Source organism: Pantherophis guttatus, chromosome 2 (genome assembly GCF_059756535.1).
Source record: "Pantherophis guttatus breed Tessera chromosome 2, ASM5975653v1, whole genome shotgun sequence".
NCBI classification, from domain to species: Eukaryota; Metazoa; Chordata; class Lepidosauria; order Squamata; family Colubridae; genus Pantherophis; species Pantherophis guttatus.
The window spans coordinates 12,817,857-12,842,091 of record NC_142064.1 but is presented as its reverse complement, the minus strand read 5'-3'; the positions used below and the strand labels follow the sequence as shown (position 1 = coordinate 12,842,091).

The 24,235-nt window shown below is 41.7% G+C and overlaps 1 protein-coding gene across 7 annotated transcripts in view; it reads left to right on the top strand.

The window, feature by feature from the left end:
- MYO5B (myosin VB) overlaps positions 1-24,235 on the top strand; it is a 321,534-nt gene that overhangs the window by 174,291 nt on the left and 123,008 nt on the right. For all 7 annotated transcript variants that reach the window (XM_034401761.3, XM_034401760.3, XM_034401759.3 and 4 more), the window contains exons 12-17: positions 2,537-2,677; positions 5,298-5,420; positions 6,641-6,724; positions 13,919-14,071; positions 17,020-17,117; positions 19,040-19,126. In XM_034401761.3, coding sequence (XP_034257652.2) covers positions 2,537-2,677; positions 5,298-5,420; positions 6,641-6,724; positions 13,919-14,071; positions 17,020-17,117; positions 19,040-19,126 — 686 coding nt within the window. The remainder of the gene's footprint in view (positions 1-2,536; positions 2,678-5,297; positions 5,421-6,640; positions 6,725-13,918; positions 14,072-17,019; positions 17,118-19,039; positions 19,127-24,235) is intronic.

Here is a 24,235-nt window from a genome sequence, read left to right as displayed (position 1 = left end):
TTTGCCCTCAATTGTTCCCAGAATTAGGCTCTTCTCCAGGGAGTCCTTCCTTCTCTTTTTTTAATTTTTATTTTTTATTTTTTTTATAAACAAACTTTATTCGTATTTAAAAAAAAACATTTAAAACAATTATAAGAAAAACTGACAAGTTTCTCTTAATCAAACACACAAATTACATATACATATACAGTACATATATAATGCTCAACTTCATCTATTAACTACTTTCTAAGGTTATATATACATATATACATACGCACAGTGACTTATTTCCTTCCTTCTCATTAGGTGGCCAAAATATTTGAGTTTCCTCTTCAGGATCTGGCCTTCTAAAGAGCAGTCAGGGTTGATCTCCTCTAGGACTGACCGGTTTGATGGCCTTGCAGTCCAAGAGACTTGCAGGAGTCTTCTCCAGACATACCTAGTCTAATACCTTGGCTAATTACCATATCTAATACCTAGTCACTCACAATCCTCAGCACCAGAGGTGGCATTCAGCCGATTAGGATTGGTTCGCCCAAACCGATAGTAGAAATTGTGGGTGGGCGTCGCAAGTGGGCCCCCACCCCACCCCGGCTCTATGCCATTCTATTTAGGCACATTTTTTAGCCGTGCGCATGCATGCAAGCCATGAGCACAAGCAAAGAGCATGCATGGAAGGCCGTGTGCATGCGTGAACATGAGCTCGCACGCTCACATTTGCTAACTGGTAGGGAAGCTAAGTGAATACCATTCCTTCTTAGCACTATATTCCCCGTTACTTAGAGACTGCAGATCTTCACGGTTTTTAGCTGTTTCCATTCTACAAAAGTTCTAGAAGTTTTATCTCCCCTGTGGCTTTTTCGATAATTTCCAATGTTATTTTTTTAAAAAAACAAACTCGAATAATTTTTCTGCTTTATTTTGCTCCTTTTGCTTTCTATTGACTTTTCCCACAGTAATCCCTAAAAGCAATTTTTCGTAGCAACACATATTGCACTGGATTGACAAGAGAGGAGGGTGAAATATTTATTTTAAGATATTCATCAACCCTTGCGAAAATTCTGTTTGCTGCTGCTTGTTTTCTTAATAGCCTAATACATTATGTCTTCAGACCCTTACGAGTGATTCATGTTGCAGCCATTCAGCTATTACTCGTGCGTGATTTCAAGTTGTTAATATTCCTATCCTTATATATAATTTTTATGCATGGTTTTGAGTTTTGTTTTACTGTAATCTTTTTCGCGTTTACTGCAATAGAATATATGATCCCTGATTTCTAAAATCGAGCATGACTCCATATCAAGGGTCAACCCAGATCTCTGTTGCTGTTGTCACCGTGCAACCAACCATAATCACAGCAAGATTTAAGGTGAAATCTGCTGTTTTGGATATGGTTTCTTGTACTTCCTCAGTTTTTGTGGAAACTCCCTAAAATCAAGAAACTTTATTGCATACAGGTAACCCTCAACTTACGACCATAATTCAACCCAAACTTTCTGTTGTTAAGTGAGACATTTGTTGTGAGTTTTGCCCCGTTTTACGACATTTTTTTGCCTTGGTTGTTAAGTGAATTGCTGCAATCATAAATCATAAATATGAACCAGTTGCCAAGCATCTGGATTTTGATCACATGTTCATTGGAATGCTGCAAAGGTCGTAACTGTGAAAACGGTCATAAGTCCCTTTTTTCAGTGCCGTCGTAACTTTGGACGGTCACTAAATGAACTGTTGTAAATTGAGGACTACCTGTAGTTAAGTTTTAAAACCTTTTTTCAGGTTTTTGTTTTAAAGTGCAGGATACCTATAGCTATGTAATTATCACCTGCTTCTAAAAGGATTAGTGTTCAACCAAAAATGTTCTTGCAGCTTTAGAGAATAATAGATTTGATATTCTGAGACACATAAATGGCTCAGAATTATTTCATTTTGTTTCCTTGAATTCCTTTTTTCTGCCTTTTTGTTGCATGTATTATAAATAGCCTGTAATGTGCAAAAGATTATAAATGCCCAAAGAAAGTTAAGTTTTTTTCCGGAAAAGATTAAATCTGCAGAATAAACAACGAGCTATATCCAATATGTTCGAAGCTTTTAAACAGCCAATTAGGCTCCAGCGATTATAGATAGTCCTCAACTTACGACCACAGTTGAGCCCCAGATTTCTGTTGCTAAGCAAGACAGCTGTTGGCTTTTGCCCCATTTCCTGACCTTTCTTGGTCGGTTGTTAAGTGAATTAATGCAGTTGTTAAATTAGAGTTGTTAAGTGAATCCGGCTTTCCCATTGACTTGGCTTGTCTGAAAGTCGCAAAAGGTGATCACATGACCCCAGGACACCACAACCGTCATAAATAGAGGCCAATTGCCATGTATTTGAGTTTTGAACACGTGACCACAGCGAAGTGCAATAAATGGTCACGAGTCCCTTTTTTCAGTGCCGTTGTAACTTTGAACAGTCACGAAACGAATGGTTGTAAGTCAAGGACCACCTGTATTTAGGATTTATTGAAATAGCCTTTCCAGATAACAGCTTAATGTTTGCTATCTTTCTCTGCCACAGCATGTCTTTAAATTGGAACAAGATGAATATATGAAGGAGCAAATTCCCTGGACCCTCATCGATTTTTATGACAATCAGCCATGCATAGACCTTATAGAAGCTAAGCTGGGTATCTTGGATTTGCTGGATGAAGAATGTAAGGTAAAAAAAAATCCCCCAATGTGCTTGCAATAAGGTGATATCTTCAGGAACTATTGTGCTAACATCCCATGAGCTTTTTGATGAAAACAAGTCAGTAGTTGTGGGAACAGGTAGACTATTTCGAAAGAATTTGGGTCAGTTGATGGAATCCAGGTTTTGTTAATTTCAAGTAAACCCATTGATATCAGTTAGAACCGTGACGGCGAACCTATGGCACGCGTGCCCAAAGTGGCACACGGAGCAATTTCGCCTGGCACACGCGGCGTCACCCGTTCCTCTTCCGGGTTTCTGGCGCGCATGTGCGCACGATGATCAGCTGGCATTTTTGCATGCGGAAATGCCGGAAACTGGAAGAGCTGGTCTTCCATTTTCCTGCGTGAACATGCGGGCCGGCCAGCTGATTGTCATGTGCGCATGTGCACCAGAAACCCAGAAGACTAGCTGGCTGGGGCATATGTGCACACCAGTGGTGGGTTGCTACCACTTCTTCCCGGTTCTTGCGAACCGGTAGTGGAAATTTTGAGTGGTTTGGAGAATCAGTAAATACCACCTCTGCCTGGCCCCGCCCCCAATCTATTCGCTGCCTCCTGAGTCCCAGCTGATCGGCTAGAAGGAAAAAATCAGGGCTCACTTGACAAAGAAGAGAGAGAGAGGGAAAAAAAAAACAAGACACCTTAGCTTTAAATTGAAAAGCCAAGAAGTCTCCCAACTGATCGGCTAGAACTGATCCGCTCCTTGTAAACCGCTCGGTGGTGGTAGATTGGCAATTGAGACCAAGCTGCGTGAAAATGGTTTCTGATGCTCTCGGTGGTGTCAGAGCAGCAAAAAACTGTTTAAACTCTTGCCACAGCGCTTCAAAGGGCCGCCCTACAGCTGATCAGCGGTAAAAGGCAGTGTGGTGGTACACCAGTGCGCTCCAAAAACAAATAAGTAGACCGGAACGCTCCAAGAACAAATGGGTAGACCGGTGCCTCCAAACAAAGATCAGTAGACCAGTGCCTCCAAAAACAAATGGGTAGACCGGTACAGCTCTGCAAGCAGTTAAAAGCCTGGTAGACCAGTACCTCTGCTAAATCCTAAAGAATTGTTTGTCACATGACCATTAAACCACACCCACAAAATAAGCCACGCCCACAGAACCGGTAGTAAAATAATTTAGAACCTACCCCTGTGCACCCCGGAAACTGGAAGTTCATTTTTGGGCACGCGCATGTGCCATTGGCAGCTCCTCTTCTGGGTTGCGGCCGAGATGAGAGAGTGCACTCCCTTTTCGGCACTCGGTGTAGGAGCCCGTCACTTGTAGGAGCCCGTCAAATATTGGAACACTGCTATCATGCATCCCACCGGTTCTTTTCAGGATGCCAGAGTGTTTTTATTGAATGTTAGTTCTACAGTATCTCCTTCATGGAAATTTGTGAAGGTCCGTGAACCATTTGTTCTCTCAGTTTTTCCCCACCTGGAGAAAAATCTGTGAAGGAAAAAAAAAAGAATGGTTGAACAATGTCTTTTGATCACAAGCGCTCTGCAGCCTCCACTGGAAACATCTCTCATTTCAGTGAAGTCAGAATAAAATAAGTTGGCAGGCAGTGTAACAAATTCTGCAAAAAAAGGTTTTACTGATGCATTATTCCAATTTATTGAGAGGTGTTTGGAAGCAGGAGTCTCGTGTCCTCATGATACAGTAAAATTATCTAAAATATCGTTTTAATTTATTTGATGCAGAATACTAAATAAATAAAAAAGGGACTTTGATTATTACCTTGAAGATAGTGATCTTAAAAACTAAGATATTACATTAAGTTGACTGTGAAATATATTTTTGCTATACCTCTTTATTTCAGCTTTGGGTTGTTTGCACTTTTAAACCAGGAAAAGTTATGGTCGTTCACGGTGAAAGCTGGTCCTGCTTAGTTGAGTGAGAGAAAAGATTCAGCCTGAATAAATCAATTAATTTATCCATAAATGTTCGTTTACTGTTTTCTTATATAAAAGTAATATGGAAGTGTTAAGGAAAAGAACGGTTATGAAAAGTAAATAAGTACATAACAGCTAAGAGCGTTTTGTTTATTTTTAAACCATTAATAATCTGGACAATAAAAATCTGCACCTCATTATATAGTAAGAGTGGTGTGGTGGCCTAGAGGTGGAGCTCTTGCCTCACAATCAGGAGGCAGTGAGTTCGATCCTAGGTAGAGGCAGATATTTCTTTCTCTCTCGGCACATTATTATATCTGCTGAATATAATTCCGCATTGGCAACAGGAAAGGCATCCGGCCAGTAAAACTCAGCTCCATTCAGTTGCCCAGACTCTACTCCGCAAGGGATTATGGGATCATTGAAAGATGATGATGATGATCATGTAGTAACAGAAGTTCCGGTCCCAATTGTGATTGTAGGTTGAGGACTATTGTATGCATGTAATTTTGCTCTTGGTTAAATGTCACATAAGCTAATATTTTCCCAATAAGTAAACATAGAAGCGCTCCAGATAGAAGAAGCTGCTTCAGGTAGTTGCATTGTTGTATAGTGAAATGCTAGCCGTCATTGAGTACAATACATTCAGAATGAGGTTTTTAAGTGTATGTCCCATGCATTTCTGAATAATTGTCTTTTAAAACAGGTCCCTAAAGGGACAGATGAGAACTGGGCTCAGAAACTCTATGATCGCCATGGGAACAGTCAACATTTCCAGAAGCCTCGCATGTCAAACATGGCATTCATTATTGTGCACTTTGCAGATAAGGTAATGAGAACAGAGATACTTGAGAGGGATTGATGCAGGACCAACCTTAACTAACTTAACATCTCTCTTTTCTTTGGGTTGGTTGCCTGTACTGGCTGTTATTTATTCACTTTCCTTTCACCTTTGAAATCTAAAGGCAAGAGAAAGTTCAGGGTATTTACAAATGAACTGAAAACTGGAATTTAGAGTGAGATTGAAAAAGAGTTTTAGATTCCCCCCTTTTTTGCATTTAATTGCATACTAGCGAGAATCATAGTGATACAGTGTTGGATTTGAAAGGAAAAAACAGGTACATATGCCCTTTTCGTTATTCTAGCACATTCATGTTGCTAATAGCAGCCATTAAACATACGGTTCAGCTCCGTTTCTCAGAACTAGGCTATAATTCACACCAGTCAGGAGGAAAAAAATTGATATCCAGCTAAGAAGGCTTGGTCTGAATTCCCCACTCAAATCTGAAGCTGCCTTAGTACTTTTAAGCAGCCACAGTTTCTCACCTCTCTTGACTCTGTTGTGAGTCTTGAAGATTGTAGCCAGAGGTGATATTCAGCCGGTTCGGGCAAACCAGAAGCAGAGACTGTGGGTGGCTCGCCCACCCATTCAGTCTTAATGCCGTCCTATTTAGCCACGTTTTCGAGGCCAGGCGCATGCACGGAAGGCGCGTAGGCAGGGCGAACCGATAGTAAGAATATGTGAAACTCACTGCTGATTGTAGCTACTAGTTTGCTAAGAGTTTGTAGTGAGGTTAGATGGCAGGAACTGTATGTGGTCTCTCTTACAATGGAAGTCAAATCATCCTCAATCATAGCATCAACCATTTGGTGGAGAAGGCCAGAATTTTTTTTTACCCTGTGAAAAAAAGTGATTCTACCCATCCTACAGGCATATTAACATTGTTCAGGTTAAAAGCCAGTCTTTTATTAATAAGCACCTAATTTTGATAAATGCTGGACACAATGAATATGCTAAACTAGTCTTTTGTGCATACACACAATTCAGTTTGAATTGAACGTAGAAATCGAGATCCAGGTACTTTAGCTGTAAAATATTCTGGTTTTAGGCTGCCCCATTTTTAAAAAAGAGCATTTCGAAAAGAAAAATATAGGGACATATTGTCCATATTTAAGAATATCTTAATTTGTTTGATAAGATTTGTACTCACAATTTTAATTTTTCTTTTTCTTTTCCTACCCAAACACTGGTTCTGTAATCTTTTCTAGGTGGAATATTATTGTGAGGGCTTTTTGGAAAAAAACCGAGATACAGTCCACGAAGAACAGATCAATATTCTGAAGGCCAGCAAGGTAAAGTTACCTATGGGAAAAATAGATTGGATTGTCGTATTCTGGCATTATATGTTATTTATGGCTGAAGTTCCTTATCCTTTCATTTTTGATGGCTCAGTTCAGGTTAATTTGAGCAGAAGAACATCTTGGTTGATGTGAGATCCAAGCTACTGGTCAATATTAAGATCTAGTTTGTAGCAAGTTTACCCATTGCTAGAAGTGGGATCACAGGCCAAAAAACAAGGTGTGTCTCAGGAAAACCACTGGAAGTTACTTAATCTTCTGGATCTCCATAAAATCTTGAGGGGACACATTTGCACAGGGTTAGTTTCTTCCTTGTTGAGACCTTGTCAATTTTCTATGCAGGATGTTTTCTGTCTGAGTCAATGTATGAGACCGATTCACCGATCTAACTCTCTTATGATATATACAAGTATTATGATATATACTAGTATATACCAGGGTGAAATGTAAAATTTGTTACTACCGGTTCTGTGGGCGTGGCTTGGTGGGGGGGTAATGTGACTGGGTGGGCGTGGCCAATCTTTTTTTTTTTTAAACTTTTCAAAGCATTTTTTCTAATGCTTTGAAAAGCCTCTGCCGATCAGGCAACTCAGCTGGGATCATCAGAGACTTTTCAAAGCATTTTTTTACCACCTCTTTGGCCAAGAGGTTGCAGAAAAAAATGCTTTGAAAAGCTCTGACCATCCCAGCTGAGCTGCACGATCATCAGAGGCTTTTTTTTTACTTTTAAAAGCATTTTTTCGTCGGAAGAGGTTGTAGAAAAAATGCTTTTAAAAGTAAAAAAAAAAAAGCCTCTGATGATCGTGCAGCTCAGCTGGGCATGGTGGGGGGGGTGCACAGGGATTTTTGCTACCAGTTCTCCGAACCACCTGCCACCATCGCTACCGGATCAGGTGATCCGGTCCGAACCGGGAGCATTTCACCCCTGGTATATACACAACATTCATATATGCTACTTACAGAATTGCAGAACCTAGCAATTCCTTATGCATTAAGACTGAATGCCAAAATGAGCCACAGGCTACTTCCCTGCTGAAAATAGATTTTCTTTCTTTTTTAAAAAAAGTTTTTTATTTTTTAAACAAACAAACATTTAATACATCAATTTTCTCTTCCCTGTGACATCTCCGTATTATCTTCCAAAGTTCTTTCTTCTGTATAGTTGTCATTATTTCCTTCTTGATCCTTATCCAGTCCACAATATCAATTCATCACTAACATAATATTCTACTCATCACATATTTTTACATACTTATATAATTAATCATTTATACCTCTTCTCCAACCAATAATAAAAATCATTCCATATTTTAAAATATTCTAAGTCTTCTCTTATCTTTAATCATCAGAGTTAATCTATTCATTTCTGCACAATCTAAGATTTTTTTAATTACTTCTCCTTCCAAAGGTATTTTCTCCGCTTTCCAATTTTATGCATAAACAATCTTTGCAGCTGTTATTACCTGGACTATCAAATAAACATTTTCCTTGCTAATTTTTCCTGGAAGGATACCCAATAGGAACAGCTCTGGTTTAAATTCAATACGTTGACCTATCATTGAAAATAGATTTTCTTAAAAGGGTAGCCCAATTTATTTTTATTGGATGTTCTCTGGAGCAGTGTGTTGCTTCTCTCTTTTTTGACTTTTTTTTTTTTTTTTTAATGTCCTGAGGTTTGCTTTTACCAGGAGACATCTGATAAAAATTCCTGTAAGAAGGATGGGAAAATGAGTGTCTGATTGGGAGGAGTTGGCTGCGTTCATAAGCAGCTTCTTTCAAAGGGTTTAGTGGGCAGACCAGACTGCCTGGAGGAGATAACACCATTTCAATGGCAGGGTAATCTTAGGCCATTGTTAAAGGGTCAAGTGCACCAGGAAAGGAGAGCAAAGAGAAAGAACGGGCTATAAAAAGAGGCAAACAAAGAACGCAAACGGGGCGTTTGGTATTTTGAGCAAGGTGGCCTTTGGGTTACACAAAAGTATTTTGCAGACTGACTTGAGTGTGGGGGAGGCTTCTCTCCTGGCTGGATTTTTTAAAAAAAAAATTATTGTGGACGATAAGGACCTGCTTAATCCTAAAGGCCATCAAAGGAAGTGGTAGCTTGAGTGTGAGAAAGCGAAATGGGTTGGAAATGGTTCATACTTGGATGGGATTATAAAATGAAAGTTAGAATATTCATGGAACCCAGGGGCCATTTTGTGATGCAAGAAGTACGGACGAGGCCACCGGAGGAATTCTCTTCTCCTCAGAAATAAATTTTTCAGAGCCACTTGCTATTCTGCCCGGGAACTGGTGCTAAAAGTGTTGAACGATTTCTCTGCCCTGGCGCTACTTAAGATTATGAACGCTGATTAGTCAAAAGAGATATATTTTAGCTGTGTGCTGGATTGTAAAATAGGGGTTTGAGTGTTGTCTGCCGTGTTATTTGTGGGTTTCTTTTTCTTTTTTTAAAAGTTAATTAATAGTTCAAAATTAAAAACATTGGACATAGATATGACATCACTGGTCCCAAGCATCTTCCAACACTTTAAACTAATACATAATATACTAATGATAATATAATAATATATTCCTTACACCTTATACGTTATTTAAACATAGTATAATAATAGTAATATATGCCTTATTCCTATACAATTATACATATCTATACCTACATATACCTATCTATACAATTCACATACATATTTATCTATAATAACGTATATAATTCTAGTCTAACACTACACATTTGTCTCGGCTATCCTCCTTTTATCTAACCATTCATAGAATTTTGCCCAGATTTTATAATACAATGCTTTTATCCTTGAGTTCCAAGGTGAGTCTATCTATTTTTGCACAGTTGAAAATTTTTAGTAGCATTTCCTCTTCAGTTTCTTTGACTTGTTCCTCAATTATGTCTTGTTCCAATAAATAGCAATATAATTTACTTATAGTCTTGCCATAAGACGATTTGTGGGTTTCTTGAAAGTGTTTGACTTAGAGCTCCTGGGATGTTGAGTTAGATGGAAACTTTTGGGGTGATCTAAATAAATGATCTGAGAACTGAGCCCTCAAACTGTTGGACCGCTTAACCCTCATTTTCATCAGCATCTTGTATTTTGGGCAAGACTTCCACTGTTTCTCAGTGGAGCTGAGAAAGAGATTCTCAGTCATCCAGGTCATGGCTGTCCCAAAGGTGTTTTTTCAGGAGGCAACCTGACTTTCTTGTTTTTTCTTTTGAAGACATTTCGCTTCTCCATCCAACAAGCTTCTTCAGCTCTGTCAGGATTCCATCCTTCCATTCCCCACTATCCTGTCAGAGCTGAAGAAGCTTCTTGGATGAGAAGTGAAATGTCTTCAAAAGAAAAAACAGGAAAGTCCAGTCGCCTCCTGAAAAAGCACCTTGGCACTTCCACTGTTTGCTATATGCATCATTCCAGTAATACAGGTAGTCCTCAATTTACAACCACTTGTTTAGTGACTGTTCGAAGTTACAGTGGTGCTGAAAAAAGTGACTTACAATCAGTCCTTGCACTTTTGACTGAGGGAGTGTCCCAGGGTCATGTTATTCCCAGTTGGTACCTTCACAGGGGACTTCCGACGAATAAAGTTAGTGGCGGAAGCCATTCATTTAATGACCATGGTAATTCACTTAACCACCATAGTGACCACAGCAAAAAGGCCCTAAAATCAGGCACAACTGGTTTAATGACCACATTGTTTAACAACGTAATTTATGCTCCCAACTGTGGTCGTAAGTGAAAAATTACCTATAAATCGGTTACTATGAACCTCTTCTGTGTACTCGTATATATGAAAAGGCGGATTCTGGAAAAAAAAAATACATGGAATCTTTATCTTCTTAATCCATAAATTATAGGGATAGTGGATAGAGGATTTCTCTCAGGAATGAAGTGACAATTTTCCTGAAGGTGCTAAAACAACGAAAGCTTGCTGGAGGCAGGAGATAGACAAAGGGGTTTTCTTGGCAGCCGATATTAAAATAAAACTTGCAAGCACGAAGCAGATAGACAATTGTGTGTAAAGTCAGAAAACCACTCTGTGCAAACAGATTGTTCCCTCAAGAGGATTGATTGAGCCAATCAATCTCGGGAAGCACCAGATGACAAATTGTGGTCTTGTCTTAATGAAAACAGTTGTGGGAATGTGCTGCTTCTAGTTATTCTAGCAAACATTTTGGACTGATTTTCTTAAATGGGGAAGACATATTAGGGCAGTGATGGCTAACCTTTTTGCCGTTGCGTGCCAAAAGCAGGGGGAGCATGGGGGTGGGGTTGCAAACACGCATTCCCACACCCATAATTCAATGTTCCCCGCCCCCCACACATGCACACACGACCCCCCCATTCCCTCCGCTATTGGCACACAATGGTGTAGTGGGCCCGTTAGGCCTGTTTTTCGCCCTCCCCAGGCTCCAGAGGCTTTCTTGGAGCCTGGGGAGGACAAAAATAGCCTTCCCCAACCCCCCAGAGGTCCTCCAGAGGCCAGAAATGGCCTGTTTGCTGACTTCTGGTAGGACCAGAAGGCCCGAAAACCAGCTGGTTGGCGCACGCATGCGCACTGGAGCTGAGCTAGGGCAACGCTTGCGTGCCCACTATTATGGCTCCACGTGCCACAGGTTCGCCATCACGGTATTAGGGATTGAAGCCCTCTTTGGTTGCATTTGAACATTTTTGAAAGCAGAAATATGACCCAAACGTAAATTAGTGAAGCAAGTTAGGTAGGGTTTTTTTTTTTTTAAAGGGGAACTATTACAGGAATAGGCAAAGCCTAGTATGAAAGCTACTATATCCTGCCAGGAGGAGAATCCAACAACATGTGCTCTGTGCATATGTGTGGGGAAGAAAATCAGAAGGAAGCAACCTCAGATTAGGGGAAAGAGCAGAGAGATTCAGTAACAAAGAAGGAACTCGGTAAATTCTCAACACTACACCAGGGGTATTCAATTTTTAATACCTGTGGACTTCCCTAACCAGCCATGCTGTCTGTAGAATTCTGGGAATTGAAGTCCACAAGATCTTAAATAGAATAGAATAGAATAGAATTCTTTATTGGCCAAGTATGACTAGACACACATGGAATTTGTCTTAATGCATACGCTCTCGGAGTACATAAAAGAAAAGATATATTCATCAAGAATCATAAGGTACAACACTTAATGATAGTCATAGGGAAACAGTCAATATAAATCTTAAGGATAAGCAACAAAGTTACAGTCATACAGTCATAAGTGGGAGGAGATGGGTGGTGGGAACAATGAGAAGATTAATAGTAGTGCAGACTTAGTAACTAGTTTGACAGTGTTGAGGGAATTATTTGTTTAGCAGAGTGATGGAATTCGGGAAAAAACTGTTCTTGTGTCTAGTTGTTCTGATGTGCAGTGCTCTACAGCATCATTTTGAGGGTAGGAGTTGAAACAGTTTATGTCCAGGATGCGAGGGGTCTGTAAATATTTTCACAGCCCTCTTTTTTACTCGTGCAGTATACAGGTCCTCAATGAAAGGCAGGTTAGTAGCAATTGTTTTTTCTGCAGTTCTAATCATCCTCTGAAGTCTCTGTCTGTCTTGTTGGGTTGCAGAGCCAAACCAGACAATTATAGAGGTGCAGATGACAGACTCAATAATACCTCAGTAGAACTGTATCAGCAGCTCTTTGGGCAGTTTGAGCTTTCTCAGTTGGCGCAGAAAGAACATTCTTTATTGTGCTTTTTTGATGACGTTTTTGATGCTGAGTGTCCATTTTAGGTCGTGAGATATTGTAGAACCTAGTTTCCAAACTTGGAAGGCTGCATTCAGTCACCACAATACAAAAAAGATGCTGAAACCATAGAAAGTGTTTCTGACAGTGAGAACGATTCATCAGATGAAATAGCTTGCCTCCTGGAGTAGTGAGTCCTCCATCACTGGAGGTTTTAAAAAAAATAGACAATCATTTGACCAGGATCATATAAGGTCTCCTTCCTTGAGCAGTGGGTTGGACTAGAACAGTGATGGCTAACCTTTTTGTCATTGTGTGCCGAAAGTGCACGCATGCTGGCACCCATAATGCAATGCGCGCACGACACCCCCCGGCACATGCGCGTGTGACCCCCACATGACCCCCACACACCCCACGCATGCGGGCGTGACCCCTCCCGCGCCCTGTTTTCGGCCTAGCAGGTCTCCCTGCAGCCTCCTGGAACCAAAAATGGGCCGCCGGGGGGTGCAGCACACTCTCGGGCTTCCCCCTGCCCCCACACATGCACGTGCGACCCCCCCCAGTCCCCCGTGCATGCACACACATCTCCCCCATGCACCCCGCCCCCATGCATGCATGGCAGAGACGCGAAAAGGCGTGCACGCATGCACAGTGGAGCTGAGCTGGGGCAACAGCTTGCATGCCCATAGAGATGGTTCTGCGTGCCATAGGCTCGCCATCACAGGACTAGAAGATCTCCAAGGCCCTTCCAGCCCTAGGATTCCATGTTCTATGACCTGCCCATCCTTACATACTGAGTAGATAGGACCAGCATTGGAAAGAGGGTTCTATCTGTGAGCTTCCTAGATAGATGTAGAGACTACCATGTCAGTTAGAATGCCGGTTAGATGGGCGTAGTCCTGCTCCAACAGACTGATTTTCATGTTTCAACATTCCCCCGGACCTACCGTCAAGAGTTTTAAAATGATAAAACAAACAATAGCAAGCAATACAACGAGGCTTTGTTTAATTTTGGAATATACCAGAGGTCTGCAACCTTAAACACTCAAAGAGCCATTTGGACCCATTTCCCACAGAAAAGAAAACACCGGGAGCCACAAAACCCTTCCCGTACCTGGCTTATTTCTTGAGCGGCCACAAAACTAGCATATGTAGTTGAATTAAACATTCTGTTTTCTTCTGAGACTTTTCTTTTCTTGGATTTATCCATTTATTGAAAAGCTCAATAAATCGTTGGCAGTTGTGATGCATATTTTGAGTGACAGGGAGCCGCAGCAGAGGGGTGAAACAGCCACATGCAGCTCGAGAGCCGCAGGTTGCTGACCCCTGGAATATACAAAGGTGGTTTGGTTTCATTGACACCGATACTGCCGATATTTGGTGTGGATTTCACCTTCCGTTGAGGAGAGCATGTTCCTTTGCTTAGGAATTATGCTTTGTTGCTTGACCGCTGAAGCAAGATAACAGCTTTTTATTCCTTCTTTCTAGTACCCAGCGATTGTGGAGTTGTTCCATGATGAAAAAGACCCTGCTCCAGCTGCTCCTTCTGGAAAGAAAACTTCTTCCAAAATCAATATCCGCGCTGCCCGTCCAACTGTAAAAGCAGCCAATAAAGAACACAAGAAAACAGTGGGGCACCAGGTACAAAACAGTTTTTTTTTCAAAGTCAGCTTCTGTGTTTTTCTTATAAGGTGCTTTACTTCTGCCCCATCCAAGTTATAATGTTATCAGCAGTGGTGAAATCTAAAATTTGTTACTACCGGTTCTCTGGGTGTGGCTTGGTGGGGGGAGATAATGTGACTGGGTGGGCGTGGCCATTTTTTTTTTTTTTTACTTTTAAAACCATTTTTTCTACAACATCTTTGGCAAAGAGGTTGTAAAAAAATGCTTTCAAAAGGCTCTGACGATCCAAGCTGAGTTGCCTGATCGGCAGAGGCTTTTTAAAAAAGCCTCTGCCGATCAGGCAACTCAGTTTGGATCGTCAGAGACATTTAAAAAAAAGGGGGGGGGGTTTCTCTTAAAAGCCTTTGATGATCCCAGCTGAGCCGCGCGATCATCAGAGGCTTTTTTTTTACTTTTAAAAGCATTTTTTGGCTGAAGAGGTTGTAGAAAAAATGCTTTTAAAAGTAAAAAAAAAAAGCATCTGATGATTGTGCGGCTTAGCTGGGCAAGTGGGGGGGGGGGGGCAGGGATTTTTGCTACTGGTTCTCCAAACCATCCGCCTCCATCACTACCAGATCAGGCGATCCAGTCTGAACCGGGAGCATTTCACCCCTGGTTATCAGTGAATAATTGCCAGGGCTATAGAGGGAGTGAATTCAAGATTGCTCCATATGAAAAAAAAAATCCCTGTTAAAATCAATATATTACTGGTATATCTTTCTCCTAATTACCTCTTTGGGGAGAGGGTCAAAGGACACAAATGCCATTAGCATGCAAAACATTGCTTCTTCCCTGAAATCAATCAGAATAGACCTGGAAGGGACCTTGGAGGTCTTCTAGTCCAACCCCGTGCTCAAGCAGGAAACCGTATATCATTTCAGATAGGTGGCTGTCTGGTCTTTTTTTAAAAGCCTCTAGTGTTGAAGCACCTACAACTTCTGGTGGCAAGCTGTTCCACTGTCTGATTGTCCTCATATTAGGAAGTTTCTCCTCAATTCCAGGTTGCTTCTCTCCTTGAATAATTTCCATCTATTGCTCCTTGTTCTGCCTTCTGGTCCTTTGGAAAATAATTTGACACCCCCCCCCTTTCTTTCTGGCATCCCCTCAAATACTGGAATATTGCTATCATGTCACCCCTAGTTCTTCTTTTGTCTAGACTGGTCATACCCAATTCCTGCAACTGTTCTTCATGTGTTTTTGTCTGTATTGCAATTCTTCCCTCGCTTCCCAGCCTCAAAATCAGAATGAGAAAAATTGTTTATATTGAATGTTGAGTTTGCTACTTTAGTAAGAGTTTAGGAAGCAAAGATCTTTAGCAGGACCTGGGTACTTGCGGGACCGCCTATTACCACCAATAGCCTCCCACCGGCCAGTACGCTCTCATAGAGAGGGGCTCCTCCGGGTGCTGTCAGCCAAACAGTGTCGACTGGCGGCCCCCAGGGGGAGAGCCTTCTCTGTGGGGGCACCTACTATCTGGAACGAGCTCCCCCCAGAGATACGGAGGATCCCGGACCTTCCGCCACGCTCTAAAGACCTTTTTATTTCATCAGGCGGGCCTGGCCTAATTTTCTCCCTCTTTTAAACAATTTTAATATTTTAACGTTTTTAATATCTTTAATACTTAAAGTCTAAATTGGTTTTAAATTGATTGGGGTTTTAATCTGTCTGGGCCAAACTATTTAATTTGATTTTATTTCTGCTTTTTAAATTTTGTATGTATGTATTTTATTGTTGGCTGTTCACTGCCCTGAGTCCTTCGGGAGTAGGGCAGTATACAAATCAAATAAAAGTAAAGTAAAGTAAAAGCAGGAGCCAATAAGTAGTCATGGTACCTTCCAAACATAGCCTGGTTCCTGACTGGAATCAGGAGATTAATAGGAAGAGAAGAGACAGGTATGATGAAGAGCAGAAAGTCTCACTAACTGGTTCATTCATTGGTTTGATGGTAGTCTCTGTCTAACTCAGTGTTTCTCAACCTTAGCAAATGTGTGATGTGTGGACTCTAACTCCCAGAATTCCCCAGCCTGCTCCAATCATTGGAGATTTTTAAGAAGAGACTGGACAACCATTTGTCTGGAATGGTATAGGCCTGTGATGGCGAACCTATGGCATGCGTGCCACAGGTGGCATGTGTAGCCATATCGATGGGCATGCAAGCTGAGCTCCGGCAAGCATGCACGTGCTGGCCAGCTGATTTTCAGGCCTTCTGGGCCCACCAGAAGTAGGGAAACAGCCTGTTTCCTGCCTCTGGAGGACCTCAGGGGGTGGGGGGTGGGGAAGGCCCTTTTTTCTCTCTCCCAGCCTACAGAGCCTTTCTAGGAATCTGGGGAGGGCGCAGAGGCCCTCTGGAGGCCAGAAACAGCCCATTTGCCAACTTCTGGTGGGACCGGAAGTTGGCAAATGGGCCATTTTCGGCCTCCGGAGGGCCTCCGGGTGGGTGGGGAAGGCCATTTTTGCCCTCCCCAGACTCCTAGAAAGGCTCTGGAGGCTGGGGAGAGCAGAATGGGCCTACTGTGCCATTGCGTGCCAGGAGCGTGGGAGTGTGGGGGGGTCATGCGCATGCGTGGGGGCAGGGCACATAGAATTATGGGTGTGGGCATGCGCACGCGCAACCCACCCACCCCCTGCTGCTGGCACGCAATGGCAAAAAGGTTAGCCATCACTGGTAAAGGCTCTTCTGCTTGAGCAGGGGTTGGATTAGAAGACCTCGCAAACCCCTTCCAACTCTGTTATTCTGTCATTCTGCATTTGAGCTCGAAATTCTTAATTTCCCCTTTGTTAAATGTATTTCTGTATTATTAAATTTATATGCTGCCCGTCTCACTATACAGAGTTGCTTGGCTATTTCATCCATGTTTACCTGTAAAACAAGCCGTGTCACATTCCTCCGCTTCCTGCAGAGTTACCGTTTTTTTTTCCTCTTTCAGTTTCGCAATTCATTGCACCTATTAATGGAGACCCTGAATGCTACCACTCCCCATTATGTTCGGTGTATCAAGCCCAATGATGAGAAGCTGCCTTTCACGTAAGCATTGCTTCCTGATGAGACCGGAGATTCTGTAACTTGATGAATGACAAGGGGTAAAGTGATTGTGAAACATTTGTCACAAGTACAGGTAGTCCTTAACAGTTCGTTCAGTGACCGTTCGTTTAATGACAATTCAAAGTTACAACAGCACTGCAAAAACTGACTTATGACATCCCCATGGTCAAAATTCAGACGCTTGGTGACTGACTCATATTTATGATGGTTGCAGTATTCCGGGGTCATGTGATCCTCTTTTGCAACCTTCTGACAAGCAAAGTCAACGAGGAAGCCAGATTGACTTAACAACCATGTTCCTAAACAACTGCAGCGATTCACTTAACAACTGTGACAAGAAAGATCTAAGAATGGTCATAAAATTGGACAAAACTCACTTAACAATTGTATCACAGAAATTTTGGGCTCGACTGTGGTCGTAAGTCGTGGACTACCTGTTCTGTTTGGGTACCTTATGAATCCTTAGCTGTCAATACACAACACCCTTAACTGGGGTGGTCATGAACCTTGTGACTTTATGCAAGATGCCAAAATTAGGCAGCATTAACTTTAGTGTACTTATTTATCTATATCAGTGATGGCTAACCTTTTTGCCGTCACGTGCCAAAAGCGGGGGAGCGGGGGGCGGTTATGCACCCGCGTGCCCACACCATTTAATGTCTCCCCACCTCTGCGCATGGGCGCTCCCCCTGCTTTTGGCATGCAATGACAAAAAGATTACCAATGGGCCCGGTAGGCCTGTTTTTCACCCTCCTCAGGCTCCAGAGGCTTTCTTGGAGCCTGGGGAGGGCAAAAACGGCCTCCCCCCCCCTTCCCCCCCGGAGGCCCTCTGGAGGCCAGAAACAGTCTGTTTCCTGACTTCCGGTGGGCCCGGAAGACCTGAAAATCAACTGGCCAGTACATCCATGCGTGCTGGAGCTGAGCTAGGGCAACGCTTGCGTGCCCACAGATATGGCTCCATGTGCCATGTGTGCCATAGGTTCGCCATCACGGATCTATACGATTGATACAGCTGCTTATCTCACAGCGGTGATTCTGTGAAATATTTGCTGCTTAGTATGTTATGTCAACCATGTTATAATTATAAGCCCAAAAAAAGTGCTTTAGAGCACTTTTTGTCAACCTTAGCAAACCTTAGCAAGTTTAAGATGTGTGGATGTCGACTCCCAGAATTCCCTAGGCAGCTGTTGTGTTTGGTTTCTCCTTAGTTGCATAATGACTCAGTTTGTTGTGCTGACACACATAGGTTGTAGTTTATTCTGCAGATCGCAGTACCCAACCAACCTTGGGTGAATTTGATAGCTAGCCACATTCAGTTCTTGCTAAATTTAGATCTGAGACCACCCGAGCTGTAGGTTCAACTTGAAAATTGAAAAAATTCCCTGGAAAATGCAGTGGCAAACCAAATGGGGAAATACTTTAATTCCAACAATGGATGAATGGCTGGAAAAACTGATGGAACAACAGAGATGGCTAAATTGTCTGCTTTAATCAAAGAAAAGAACACATCCAATTTTGCTTCTGCTTGGAAATCGTTTCTGGATTTTGTGCTTGAGATGGGAAAAAATGAACTTTTTTTGCCGATTAGATAATAGATAGATGTTACTATCTTAGTCTACTGTTCTAAAAACTTGTCAGAAGCCAGTGTTTTTCTTCCTTTCTTCTCCTTTACTCTACACTCCTTTTCCCTTTTTCCTCCCTCATTTTCCCGCTATTTTCATCGTCTTTTGTATTTTGTATCTTGGTAAACAAAATTATTGATAAATAAAGGCATGTTGAGAGTCTCTAAAGTTTAGGAAGGTTATTCTTAAAATTAGCATTGAGTTCATAGACCATATAAATGAATAGGGATCAGAATGTGTTGTACAGCCATGTTCATAAGTGTCTCAATTGTGTCTTGACAGCTTCGACCCAAAGAGAGCAGTACAACAACTAAGAGCTTGTGGAGTGTTGGAGACCATCCGTATCAGTGCAGCGGGCTACCCATCCAGGTGACTTTCACTTCAAAACAATTCTATATTTCTGTTTTTTTCCCAATAACAATTGTGCTTTAAAACAATGTAGAAGACAAAGACTGAGAAAGTCAACTCTAGGGCAGGGGGCTCCAACTTTGGCAACTTTACAACTTGTGGACTTCAACTCCCAGAATTCCTCAGCCAGCATGGCTACCTGAGGAATTCTGGGAGTTGAAGTCCATAAGTTATAAAGTCCCCAAGATTGGATACCGTACTCTAACAGGGATAGATACCTAACAGGGAAATATTTCAGAGTGCATTCAAGAAAAAAAATCAGAACTTTTCTCTGTGAAATCTGAACTTTTTGGTAGAACCTTAGAACTCCTTAACTACCAGTAGTTGCTTCTCCATGTAAAGCTCAATCCTGAACAATTCCAGCCCCCCCACCCCCAAATCTTGCTTTCTCCTGCATGAAAAGCTACAGGGTTTAAGTATGCATTGAGAAACATTCAAAATGGTTTGTATGCAACCCTAAACAATTTTGTAGCAGTGTAGGGTTTCCTGCCTAAGCAAGGGGTTGGACTAGAAGACCTCCAAGGTCCCTTCCAACTCTGCTATTCTACTCTACTCTACTCTACTCTACTCTACTCTACTCTACTCTACTCTACTCTACTCTACTCTACTCTACTCTACTCTACTCTATTCTGTGCTTAGTTTACTTTTTGGGGTTTAGTAGGATGGCCTCAGTTTGTAGGCCATTTTTCTGCCTTTAAATGGGGTTGTCTGTTGAACTGAGAACACAACACACAATATTATGGTGAACTTGGTTTACATTCAGGAATGCGGCCTGAATTTTCTGCAATATGACACAATTCCTTTGCAACCGTTAAGTAGCTCTCCGTGTGCTGGTCAGTGTAATTTTTAAAATATCATTTTTCATAGCATTGATTCTTTCCAAAAATAAATATCTTTCTTCGCTGGCATATAAAATCACATTTGGAGCAGAGGGGGCTATTTCAGAGATAAATTTTGACCTCTGTATTGTGATATAGATATAATATCCTGACCATAGGTCAAACACCAGAGAGAATCTGAAGCATAAATTGACCAGTCAGCAAATTTAGCTTCCTCTATATAACACGTTCTACATCAATGTTACTATTTTAAATCATCTGAATATTTTGCTGTGCTTCCTTTGGAAAAAGCAATGATGGAGAGATGGTGTGTTTGTATCTCATTGTTTTCATCTCCAATGGACAAAAAATAAATTTGAGGGCTTGTCCAATTTTACACATTCCAAGAGTATATCTGAGATGAAGATATTCCTCAACTTAAAACCTTAACTGAGACCAGAATTTCTGTCGTAATTTGAGGCGTTACGTAGCCATACCTAATGGTTCAATTATTTTTTAAATGGCAGTTGTCAAGGGAAACACACGGTCATAAGTCTGAATCCACTCTCCCAGATAGATTTTTTTTTTTGCTAGAAACAAGCAGAAAATGTCACAAATTTCAGTCATGTGACCATGGGACATGGCACCTGGTCATAATGCAAAGTGTTTGGCAAGGGCCTGAAATGTGGTCGCATTGATTGCTGTTCAGTGCAAGCTAGGATCTCTAAAGCAAGCTACGTATCAAAATAATATTCAAATCTTTTTGTGCCTATCCTTTGTTCACGCCTTATGTCAGGGGTGGGCAACTACGGCCCCTGTCCGACCTGTGTACTTCAACTCCCAGAATTCCTGAGCCATGGCTGGCTCAGGAATTCTGGGAATTGAAGTCCACTGGTCGTAAAAGGGCCCTAGTTGCCCACTCCTGCTTTATGTAACAGCTGTTGGTCTCTCTCCTTTTCAAAGGAGGCTGGTTTCCATCTGTCCCTAGATTTTACAAACTCGTTTGATTTGCTAATATGTCAACCAGGAGGCATGCACCATATACTGATGTATCCTCAGAATACATCAGTATATGGTGTATATTAATTAATTGCAATTTACAATTTGTTCTTGTTGCTCGTTTTTGGAATGTAGCCTTCAGCAAACCCCTCAGTTAAAATACGGCTCTTGGCTGAGGAATTGTAAAAACTAAAAGGCCAATTCATATGAGTTGAAAGTCCTCCAGGCATGGTCCACCAGACATCTCCAGACAGAGTAGAGAAGGGTTGTTTTCTTTGATACCTGCAATAGGGAATTCTAGATAACATTGTACTGTCGGAAGAAATATCCTTCTGGGTTCAGTTCCAAGTGAGGGGAAAAGACACTGGATTCATGGAAGTTGCTCGGAAAGAAGGTTTATTGATGAACAGGATCACATGCCTTGGAGATCTTGGGTGAAAAAAGGGAAGAGATGCTGAGAGTCCCTGGGTTTTATACCCTCTCTGGCTTTGAACTTCCTGGGGTACAGGAAGAGTATCCTGATTGGTTGCTGTCAGGAGTCATGGTTAGCTTTTTAGGTTGTCTGTGTGCTAAGTTTGGTTGAATCTTGCTGGGTGATGCAATGAAGGGCAATTAAATGGCTCGGCCTGAAGGAGGTAGATCTTCGTTATCTAGAATGGACTGGCCCATGCCTTAATGGCCCATTGACAAAGGGGTGCATGTGTGAAAAAGGGAGGTTTCTGCCTCCCTTTTAGGAGAAATATTCTGCCCTTTTAATATTTCCTAAAATATTTCATTTTCTAAGAGAGTACCAAGCAGTATATAGACAATTCAGGTTAGCTTATTACAGGTAGGCCTTGACTCACAACAGTAGTGACTGTTCAAAGTTACAAAGGCACTGAAAAAAAGTGACTTTTGACCGTTTTTCACACTTACAACTGTTGGAGCATCCCCATGGTCATGTGATCAAAATTCTGACACTTGGCCACTGACATGTACTTATGCCAGTTGCAGTGTCCCAGTGTTGTGTGATCAGCTTTTGCGACCTTCTGACGAGCAAAGTCAATGAGGCAGCCCAATTCACTTAACAGCCATGTTCCTAACTTAACAAGTTCAGATTCAATTGCAGGATTCACTTAACAACTGTGGCAAGAAAGATCATAAAACGGGGCAAAAAACTCACTTATCCGTCTCTCTTAGCAACAGAAATTTGGGGCTCCATCGTGGTTTGTAACTCAAGGACTACCTGTAGGCATTTCGTGAGGGAATTCCTCCTGCGCCACTGGACTAGCAGAATAGAAAGTTATTAATCATCTTTCTCCCACAGTAAACTTCTTCCGGTAAAGTTCAGCAGATCTTCCTCGGAAATTCCCTCCTTCCTCTGTTAATTTGGGGAGTTGTTTAACAGATTTCACCGTCCATTCTCAAAGTAATGGAAGACCTTTATATAATATTTATGGTAGCCTGTCAAAATAATAGAGAGAATTTACTAGTTTAAACTTGACAGCTTGTAAGAATGATACCTTCAGTGTAATCATCAGGGCAGTCGTTTCAGTCGTCAAGATCTGAGCCAATTTGCTTCAGAGGGAAGCTGCCCCGTGGCCTTCCATCACTTCTGACTGTCAGCAGAATTCCTTAATGAAGCACTACCTACAGTGTGCCATTTTTTGTCGGCAGAGATTGACGGCTTGTGCGCTCGGGCATAAAAAGATGCTCTTGGTGTTTCAGGGTCCTTGTGATTTGGCGTGGCTGCCAGTGCGCTCTCCGAGTCATAAATGGAATTTGTCCTGTCTTGTACTGTCTCCTTTTTCTTCCAATAATTTTTTTTTTAAAAAAAAAATTTGGACAACTGGTTTGTTCTTCCATTCCTGAAATTTATTTATTTATTATTTTTTAGTTATTTATTTTTCAAGCATATATAAGATAACAGGTAAAAATATAAACATAATTTGAATACATGAAAAGAGTAAGTAAAAAGGAATATTAGGACAGGGACGGTAGGTACACTGGTGCACTTATGCACGCCCCTTACAGAACTCTTAGGAATGGGGTGAGGTCAATGATAGACAGTTTAAGGTTAAAGTTTTGGGGGTTTGGGGAAAAGACCACAGAGTCAGGTAATGCATTCCAGGCATTGACCACTCTGTTGCTGAAGTCATATTTTCTGCAATCGAGTTTGGAGTGGTTTAAATAAATTCTTATTTAATCCCTGAAAAAATACCATTGAATGGATCCATCCACATTGTCCATTCACCTTTAATTTGAATCTACACCCAGCAAATATTTTGGCTACCAGGAGGCGGTACAGGTAGCCCTCGACTTACAACAGTTCGCTTAGTGACAGTTTGAAGTTAGAATGGCATTGAAAAAAGTGACTTATGACCATTTTTCACACTTATGACCGTTGCAGCGTCCCCATGATCATGTGATTTACATTCAAATGCTGACAACTGACTCACATTTATGATGATTGCAGTGTCCCGGGGTCATATGATCCCCTTTTGCGACTTCCTGACAAGCAAAGTCAATGGGGAAATCAGATTCACTTAACAACTGTATTACTAATTTAACAACTGCAGTGATTCACTTAACAAATGTGGCAAGAAAAGTCATAAAATGGGGCAAAATTCACTTAACAAATTTCGCAACATAAATTTTGCAATTGCGACCACCAATTGGGGTCGTACGTTGAGGACTACCTGTACGTGACCAGTTCCATTTTTATTGTGATTCATGAGATGTACATAGCCATTTTTTTCCTATAGCATTCAAACTCTCTGCCAAGAATTGAACTCATAGATCCTTGCACTTTAGATAATTATATACAGGGCATTATTTTTAGGAGCGATCAAGCTCTGATCTCAACGGTGTTGCAGGAAGTCTTTGAGTTACAGCCACTTGTTCTGTGACTGCTCAAAGTTACAACGGTGCTGAATGAAGCGGACTTATAACTGGCCCTCAAAGTTGTAGCCATCCCAGTGTGCCTGTGGTCATGTGCTCATGATTCAGGTGTTTGGCAAATGACTCGCAATTACAACGGTTGAAGCATCCATTGGTCATGTGATTTCCATGCTGACTTCCCACAAGCAAAGTCAATGGGAAAACTGGCGGGAGACCTCAGGTTGTTCCCAGTTCTGTTGCTTTTTTGAACATTGATTTACCTGTGCTCCATAGCATCTACTCTGCTTCTGCAGCATCTAATCACATTTGACAATGCTCGGTTGGCCCACCCATGCTCCTGGGCCGGCCTGCCTTCCATAGCACCCACCCACAC